The 10,058-nt window shown below is 37.4% G+C and overlaps 1 protein-coding gene across 1 annotated transcript; it reads left to right on the top strand.

Annotated features, from left to right (window-relative positions):
• Nucleotides 1-5,434: 5,434 nt before the first annotated feature.
• Nucleotides 5,435-9,257, top strand: LOC143880906 (patatin-like protein 2). The gene is made up of 6 exons (XM_077383888.1): nt 5,435-5,630; nt 5,902-6,083; nt 6,182-6,365; nt 7,762-7,923; nt 8,050-8,352; nt 8,875-9,257. Exons 1-6 carry the CDS (start codon nt 5,484-5,486, stop codon nt 9,118-9,120), a joined length of 1,224 nt encoding a protein of 407 aa, XP_077240003.1. The 5' UTR covers nt 5,435-5,483; the 3' UTR covers nt 9,121-9,257.
• The last annotated feature ends 801 nt before the right edge of the window (nt 9,258-10,058 follow it).

Below are 10,058 nucleotides of genomic sequence, written 5' to 3'. Positions count from 1 at the left end.
GCAAAGCTCTAATGAGACTATGCTAGTTTCTAATAAAGAAGAGTGACAACAGCTTCAAGGAGAAACTCCTAACTAATGCTACTAAAGAAGGGGGCAAATGAGTCAGAGACTCTAATAGCACTATTAGAAATGAAAGTAAATGAGTCAAGGACTCTCTAATAACACTACCAAAGCGATAAATCAGTCAAAGACTCTCTAATGATCCTACCAAAATAGGGCTACCGAGACAATGTATGTCTCTTAGTGTAACTCATTATGAGACCACAATGGTCTCCTAAATGAAGGGCTCTTCTATCTAAAAGATATCTAAAAAGACTGTGTTAGTCTACTAAATAAAGAGGGGAGCACTACTTGGACTGAGCAAGTCCCCTAAGAAAATGGGCTTGGGCTAACGCCTTCATCGCCATTATATTCCACGGATTAAATGAAAGGGTAATAGGACAATGAATGCAATCCCATTAATAATTATGATATAATAAACACATCTGATGCACAACATGTCAACAAATCTTGATGAAAGAAAATAGTAATTCATATTATAAGAGAAATTATGTATACGACCATAACCATTAAACACAGGTGAACTCAGAAATTGAGATTTTCTATTGACTTTAAGCTAAAAAAATGGACTCTAAGAACCCTTAACATTTCAACACTTGAATAAGCATTACAAAATTTAACAGGTTACAATACATGCTGTAATATGGCACACCATCTATCACCAACAAGAAACTGAAATTTTATGCCTCAAATTCAACTCAATATTCTTAAAATTCTTTGTGACTGGAATCAGTTTGAGGAACAACAGATCATAAACAAAAATTGAGACCTAAACAAGCATTTTACATGCTCATAGAGTATCACTGCTGCCCTGTTTCTTTAAGCAGGAAGAATATATAGGAAAAATTACAGCACAAAAAAATCATGTCCACACTTCAATTCAATTGTAATATATCATCAACCTTTCAGGCATTCTCACACATTATGCACCAAAGACAACACCACAAAGAATCCCCGAACAAACCATTGTCCATATCATGAATCATATGACAAAATTATTTATTCATACGAGGTGGGGATTATATATTTATGCAAGGTTGTAGTTCAAACCAAAATTCATCCACAACAGAAATATCCCAACCACTTCTCCTTATTTTCTCCTATGAAGCACTGACCCTACAATCGGCCCTTGCAATTTATTTTGAAATAACCAAAGCATAAACTCCCACCCCTTAGCCATTTGAGCAAAAGAAATGAATTATTGGTCAAGAATTCCACACAAAGCTCATATGTGCTCATTCACATCTCAGAAGTTCACATTCAAGCAAAACCTTCCTTCGAAATGCATCATAAACTAGTAAAACTTTTGTAGTGATCAAAGAAAATCACACAGATTTGATTCCGGAAATCTAAAACAATAAGTTCATCATTCAATATAAAATCAAGAAGAAGTACTTTCCTGAACTGTCTGGATATGCCAAAACATTGCAGGCCAATATCTGCTGAAATGTATGAACTGAATAGGGAAGGAGATTGTCACTCTACTCATGCTACTTTCATGCAAATATTCCATCTTTCCTTTATGGGAATTTCTCATTTAAAATTAGTGTTCAAACTTAATTAACCTTTTCAAAACAGAATATTAAGCCTTCTCTATTTAAATGAATTGCAATACCTCTATGCTCTTATTTTAAGATAGCTAAACATGATTTCCATATGATTACCTTTGATATTCACAAGGCTATCAAGAAGACTTAACAGTTCTCACAAATTTCATAAGGAAATGAATGGGTCCAACACTCACATTTTAATATTCTATGAACCATTCATACATTATCACATTCCACAAGAGTTTCTCAGAAGTCATTCTGAAAAAGAAATACAAACAGGTTGTGTAATAGCTGCAACAAAGTTAAATTGATAACCACATATTTAGTTTTTTACTGAGTTGCATCAGGCTATTAATCAAGAAAAATGAAGGGGAATCACAAAAGTATTATTATAAATGACAATTAAGGGTGTTAGTCTCCAAGGGAAAAACTCTAAGGAACAAACCCACAGATCACTGAAATAACATAAGAAAGACCAGCTAAAAGAAACATGCCATTCTTGGACTTGCTAAGGATTAGCTTTCCAATTGAAAATCTACATTTAGACTACAAACAACTGACATCCACTACATTCTTAACAGACTATGAGATCATGAATATATGACACACGTATTAACTTTATTAAAAATGTGAGCAAACATGAGAACAACACATATTATGGATAAACACATACCAAATGAACTCGGCATGGACATTACCATTACATACACATACATACATAAGCACAGGCTCACAGATATATACACACGTACTTACACACGGTCTCGTACACCTTGAAAGCTAAATGTAGATCACCAGGTAATCTGATGATGCGTTGAATGCTATATTAGATCTGTACGATTTAATAAATAGAGATAACAGAAAAGGTTTAAATCATGGAATTTTTTTAATAAAAATTAAATAAATCCCGAAAGGAAATGATAAGATCTTACAGAGACATAGCTAGATCTACTCAAATACGATCAAATTCGAAGATTCATAAATCCCCAGGAAGTAACAGAAAACAAATCCTATTATGAACAAACTAGATCTACATTTATTTAATAGAGGAAAAGAAAGAAAAAAAAATGAAAAATTAATTGGACTTACAGACGATGAAGAAGCCGAAGATTTGATCAATCTAGCTGAAGAAGAAAATGTAATGACTCCTTTTCTTCACCTTTTCTTAGAACCGATGAACACTCCTGATCTCTTTGCTTGAGAAGGTAATGATCTAGGGCTTGGTGTCACACATCATAAGATCCAGAAGAAATTCTCAAATTAAAACCAAATCTATCTAGGCAACAAGCAGATTTGAGTGTAGAACAACCAGATATGCATATAGCAAAAATTAAAACCAGCTGAAATGATCAGATGCTAATGAAATTATTGGAATCTGGAAGAGGTCATGTTCAACTCCAATAGAAAATAAGTTCAATTTTAACAGAGTTGAGCTGGTTTGAACGATGAAGAAATGCTCCAATCTAGACCGAGAATAGCAAATTTAGCCCATCACAAACAAATTGATACTCAAGGGCATTTAGATCTGAAATTTGATGCTATCAGAGGGACAGATCTAGGGTTCTAATGGATAAGGATTTGAAGGTTTGAGAGTTCAAGGGTTTGAAGGAAATAAAGAAGAATAGGATGGCTGTGAAATTAAGATGGTGGCTAAGGAAGGTTGAAGACGATGGTGGATGAAAGTATAAGCTGGAAAATGGCCAGATTCCGGCAAATGTCACCGGATTTGTAATGAATTTGGCCAGATCTGAGCCAAATCCGAACGGAGAAGAAGGTATGAAAGGGGAAAAAATGAAAAATGCTATTTCTAGAAAAACTTACACAGATTTAAGGTGATAGGATTGAAGAAACTCCAGCGTAAATGATCTAGGAAGATGATCGGAACATGGCCGGAGCTCCGGTCAAACACCTTGGAGAAGAAGATCAGAAATCTCTCTCTCCCTCTCTCTCTCTCTCTCTCTCTCTCTCTCTCGCTCTCTCTCTCTCTCTCTTTCTGTAAAAATGAGAAAATGAGCTCCTCCTCTTATTTTTATTTTATTTTCTGCTTTTATATAAAGAGGGGCACTGACCGATATTAGCACTACCATTTTTAATAGGCTCACCACAAAATTTATGAGCGCATGATTACGCAAATTGTGATAGGCGCACAAACGAGTCGCGTCTTATTCCAAATTTGCTCTGCACCGCTCCAGGATAATTCACCCTCCTTATATATTTACACCGCGATGCCGCTCAAGGTTTGTTCACTGGAAAAACGTGCTCGGATCTTGACGAAATTTTGCAGGGACTCGGGTGGGACCCTAACCTAGCTTAGGGTGCAATTTGGAGTTCCAATTCCATGATTTGATCGGGTTTTTGCTTAATAATGTTAATTAGGGCTCGGTCAAAATGGGGTGTCCACAGATTCGTTGGCTGAAAGGTGGGGTGGCTCCTCCGTGGAGATTTCTTTCCATTTTTGATGAGATTGAGGACCTAACTGCGGGGTCCACTACCAGCTTTTAGCATGTTAGAAGATCGGCAAATGATAAGGCGGATGCGCTAGCTAGGCGTTGTGTTTCCGGTGGTTCTATTATGTGGTTCAACCACCTTCTTCCATGAGGAGGGGTTTTCTCTGTATTTTGTTTTTTCTTCATTCCTGTTTCTTTCTTGCTTCTTTTTGTATATATGGGTGGCCCATCTCAGCCTCCATTTTTTTGCTATGATATATATTTATTGCCATTCCAAAAAAAAGGCATTCAAGATATAAACGCACAAGGGGTTAAAACATGTTTTGAGGCTTTTGATTTCATTCTTTTTTTTACGAATTTCTAGTTAGTCAATTAAAGTCAAACTAAGTATTATAATTGTGTTCAGATGTTTTTTGTCTTCGGGAGAATTTATTATCTAGGATTTTTTCATCTTGATGCATGATAACTTTTTGATAATTTTAATAGCTTCTTTAGAGCTGGTTAAATACTATGTTGGACAAAACTTGCCCTTAATAAAACATGACCCATGTCTATGTTGTTTAGAGTTGTCTAGGACACAAGATGGATGCCCAAAAAGTCAAGGGATTGGACTAAATAAAAGTAGAACACGTGGGATGCATGCAATTATCCTGGAAAACGTGGCTTTCATGGGGCCTTTGCAGTTTAAATGTGAAATATCTATATTCATGTTTTACACTACACTTTTAAAAAACTCACCTCCTGTTTTTTCTGGCCTGACTTTTCTTCTTCCGCTTGGAAAACGTGGCTTTCATAGAGCCTTTGCTCTTTGAATGTGAATTATTGTATATTTCTATTTTAAATACTGTTGAGGAACGTCCGCCCCGAGTCACGTCCGGGTCGATTCTAGTTTACCTTGGCTGAGTTCTCATTCGAGTGTCCAAGTTTTGTCCCTTTGACACATAAAATTGACTATGTCACTCGTTGACACGCGTTCATAGAAAAATTGACTCAACAACATTAAGCCAAAAATTATCAAAAGAAGTGCAACTAGCACGATGGACCATTCATTTAACTTATCCCATTTTTGGGCAAATCCCCACTTTGTACTACCAAAAGAAAAAAGAAAAAATGAGATTATGGATTTATTGGTCAACATGACAAGTTCTATTTTATTTTTAGCTGAGATACTTCTCTATATAAAGAGTAGGTTGATGCACCATTTTACACAGACCAATCTTGAGAGAGAGAGAGAGAGAGAGAGAGAGAGAGAGAGAGAGAGAGAGAGAGAGAGAGTTGTAAGAGTTTTTTCTTGTGGTAAGAGAGAGAAAGAGTTCTAAGAGGTTTTGCTTGTCGAGAGAGAGAGAGAGAGAGAGAGAGAGAGAGAGAGAGAGAGAGAGAGAGAGAGAGAGAGAGAGAGAGAGAGAGAGAGAGAGAGAGAGAGAGAATGGGCAGCTTAGCGAATCTCCCACCGGCCATAGAGAATCCCCCACCCGCTGTCGGGGAGATGGTGACAGTGCTTAGCATAGATGGAGGTGGTGTGAGAGGCATAATCCCTGGAACCATCCTTGCTTTCCTCGAATCCAAATTACAAGTAACTAGCAATCTATATTTCTCTTATTCTTTTTTTTTTTCCGATGATCGACGATCAAAGATGATCATTTGTTCTGTTTCATCTTTGGTTCTAAGTAGATAAACTTAAGTATCTATAAAGGTAATATAATACATTTTCATTTGTTCTGTTTCATCTTTGGTTCTAAGTAGATAAACTTAAGTATCTATAAAGGTAATATAATACATTTTCCCACATCTAGATTCAAGTGATTTAAAGTTTCATTAAATGGCATGATTTGTTATTTTTATAGGAACTTGATGGACCGGACGTTCGGCTCGCCGACTACTTTGACGTGATTGCCGGAACAAGCACTGGCGGCTTGGTGACTGCCATGCTTACTGCCCCGGACAAAAACAACCGCCCGCTCTATGCAGCTAAAGACATTAATAACTTCTACTTAGAACACTGCCCCAAGATATTTCCTCAGAAGGGGTGCGTTTATCAATACTCCCTCCCTTTAATTCACGTATTTGCATGTATTTATTTCTACCTAGTTTTATAAGGATTCTGATTGAAAATCTTGGGTGCAGCTTCTTGAGTTCAGCTAGAAACTTGTTGGGTGCACTCTCTGGACCTAAATATGACGGCAAGTACTTGCACTCTTTGGTTAGAGAGATTCTAGGGGAGACTAAGTTGCACCAAACCTTAGCAAATATTGTAGTTCCAGCTTTTGATATTAAGTATCTTCAGCCAGTCATCTTCTCCACCTACAAGGTACAAATATACATTCCAACCTTCATATTTCAGTGTCTGATTTTGAATTCCAATACTTTGAATATACCTTATATTTGTATCTCAAATTCTCTCCCGTGTATATTCCTATGCCCCCATAGGAAGGGTCTGAAAATTCTATGATTTTGGTATTTAGGATATATAAGGTCTTGTTTGCCCACCTTTTGGGTGTCATTCACTAGAACCAATAGTCATTTCGGTGTCCCACATGGTAGGGGTGGTTATTCGGTTAAAACCGAACCGAAATAACCGAGAAGGTGGAACCGAACATATTTCGGTTACTCGGATTTTGGAACCGAAACCGAAACCGAATTTGTGAGAACCGAACAGGACTGAAACCGAAAACCGATTTCGGTTTTCGGTTTTAACCGAGTAACCGATTAAAAGCAAAAAACTAGATGAAAAAAAAAAACATAAAACCCTAAAGCATGGTTATTAACATTTGTCAGAGGTTTCAAAGAAAATATATGAAAGCCTTAACCTCTAATAGATGAAAACCATAATAGATTGAAAACCTAAACCAAAATAGATGAGATGCATGCCCCTAAACCCTAAACCCCTAAACCTATAAACCATAAAACGAAAAAAATAGCTTCACAAATAGATGAAAATAGATGAAACCCTAAACAGATGAAAAATAGATGAACACTACTAACCTATGAGAGAGAGACAGAGAGGCGACAGGGAGAGTCGAGGGATGTTGATCCACACTTCTTCTTTTTCCTCTTCTTCTTCTTCTTTTTCTTGCCGATGGTTGTCATATGGATGAACTGGTGGAGACGGCGGTCCGGCGGAGTCGAAGATGAGGCCGTCCGGCGGTAGAGAGGAGAGTCAGAGAGGAGAAAAAACCCTAGCTGCTTTTGGGTTTGGTCTTTTGACTCTTTTGCACTACGATGATAAAAGGGAAAATCGAAATTAGGTTTTGATTTTTGAAAGACTAAAAATTAGGATCGTTATTTTTACAAGGGACAACCTCCTTGCATTGAATGATATGTACTGTATCATAAACAGGGGCTGTCCCAAGTGAAAATGGGGTTAGTGGATATCAAGTTAAGCAACTCATTAATTTCGGTTTTAGGTTAAACAGAATTTTTTTCCTCCGGTAACCGAAACCGAAAACCGAAAACCGAAATTTGGATTTTTTATAACTGAAACTGAACCGAACCACTCTGAAACCAAACCGAATTGACCGACCGAATTCGGTTCGGTCGGTTAATTCGGTTTTAACCGATTAATGCGCACCCCTACCACATGGGGCCTATTTCCTCACCAATAACAGACTCTCTCTATTGGCTATCCCACAGTTGAATTTTTTTTTTTTTTTGTCTCAATGCCACATATGTTCAACTCTAATGTTAGCTTGTTATTTAAATTTCAGGCAAAAAATGAAGTGTCTAATGACCCGTACCTCTCCGACGTATGCATCGGTACATCGGCGGCCCCAACATATCTTCCAGCTCACTACTTCCAAACCCATGATGCCAAAGGAAATGTGAAGGATTTCAATCTAATTGATGGAGGAGTCGCCGCAAATAATCCTGTACTTAAAATCATGTTTGCTATGTTATCATGGCTTTCTTTCTTTCGACGTACAATTTTACGCCCATTTTAAGTCATTGCAATAAAGACAATATGGAAATTTATGTATATTTTTCTGTTTATGTAGGCATTAACGGCAATATCGGAAGTAACCAAAGAAATATTAATGGAAAACCAAGATTTCTTAGACATAAAGGCTACGGATTATGGGAAGTTGCTAGTGATATCTTTGGGGACGGGGTCAGCAAAGCAGGAAGAGAAGTATAGTGCAAATATGGCGGCCAAATGGGGAGTTTTGGGATGGCTTTATAACAGTGGGGCTACTCCTTTGATTGACTCTTTCTCACAGGCAAGCGCAGACATGGTTGACATTCATAACTCTGTTCTCTTCCAAGCTCTCCACTCCGAGTGCAACTATCTTAGAATCCAGGTCTCTCTCTCTCTCTCTCTCTCTCTCTCTCTCTCTCTCACTGACTTTCAGCCGATTTTTTTTCATAGTCATTAAATTTAATCTAATGTGGCTCATCTCTTGTGAAAAAGTTGGCCGCAAAATGGCTTTCCATCGAAATTGCTTAGCAAATCCCAAAAAAGTTCTATATATGCATACTATAATGCAACTATACATGTAGGCTTCAAAGCTTTATTTTCAAAGTCTTTTTGAAGGGATTTTTTCGGCAATCTAGAGTAGAGAAAATACATTTTGCAGCTGACTTTTGCAGGAGAGAAAAGCCACGCAGGCTCACTTCTAGCATATTTTTTCTTATTCATTTAATTGATCTGAGGAGGGGGTTCTCCCATGCAAAACTCGGTGCAAAATGGCTTCCACGAAATTGCCTAGCAAATCCCCTTTCTATCATTTGGGTATAGAAGGCTGTCTTTTGCTCTAATGATGCTATTTATTTTCTAATTAATGCATGCTTACTTACTAAATAGATCTTTGCGTGAATACCAGGATGACACATTGGTTGGCAATGCATCATCGGTCGATATATCCACGAAAGAGAATCTATTAAATTTGGTGGAGGTGGGCAAAAATCTTCTGCAGAAACCAGTGTCTAGAGTGAACTTGGAGACAGGCCTTTTCGAAGAAGCAGGAGGACCGATTGGAGATGGAACCAACGGAAACGCCTTGATTCGTTTCGCAAAGCTTCTATCCAACGAACGCAGGCTCAGGCAAAAGAATGTGTCTCCTGCCTGATTCCAACGTTCTAATGTTACATTATATGCTTAAATAAAATGTACGCGAGAAAATCCATGGATCATTGAAGATCGACCATTCGTTAGTTGGTGTGATATGGTTATTGTAAGAGAATAAAATGAGATCATCATTTGATTGATTAGCTTGTAGTTTAGTAAACCAGATTTGATTTGGTAGTTAGGAACTTAGGACAGATTATATCTTTTTCAAATTTTATTATTATCTATCTCCTTGAGTGTTCTGTGTTAACTCATTAGAGCTTATTGCATGCTAATCCAAGATTATTGAGAATCGGGTCTAGATAAAATGGGCACATAACAAATTTTACGCCCATTTTTGCCACATAGAATCGGGCATAAAATTTGTCTTGCACCCATTTTACGACCCTTACATCAAAAGAAACATGGGAAGTGTTCTTGAATCAATTCCTATTCGTTGATTTCTACTGTTTTAAAGTGAATATTTCAAGAAACGGCCGGCAGAACAGGTTATTGCTGAGAATGGTTGAAGAACACTGAGACTTATTCTCGACCATGCATTACAGACATTGAAGGAAAAGAATGAGCAGCCAAATGAAAAAGGAACTCACTGATTCTGTCTAGGGGAGAGAAAGGTTCCTTAACGTGCAAAAGATTTAAAAGAGTGTCCTTCCCCCACAGGGAAGCAGTAAATACCACTTAATAAAGGAATGAGCTGTATCCTTCAGCGTTATTTACATGACTATGAGGAGCTCTGCTCATAGCACATTATCACCATTCTCACTTGAATTAGTTGACTTAAGTAATTCACAAATCATAAAATATGTTAACAAATTGTAAAAAACACATTCATTTAGGCCATGTTTGGCAAACCATGAAAAATTATGTCACGGAACATTTGTTGGCCCGATTGTGAGAGAGTGGCAAAGGAGGGAGAGGAAGAGAATTGAGTTGGCACAA

Source organism: Tasmannia lanceolata, unplaced genomic scaffold, assembly GCF_043159265.1.
Source record: "Tasmannia lanceolata isolate RefF3 unplaced genomic scaffold, GAP_Taslan_0.1 ptg000007l, whole genome shotgun sequence".
Lineage (NCBI taxonomy): Eukaryota > Viridiplantae > Streptophyta > Magnoliopsida > Canellales > Winteraceae > Tasmannia > Tasmannia lanceolata.
This window is presented reverse-complemented; position numbering and strand designations above follow the sequence as displayed.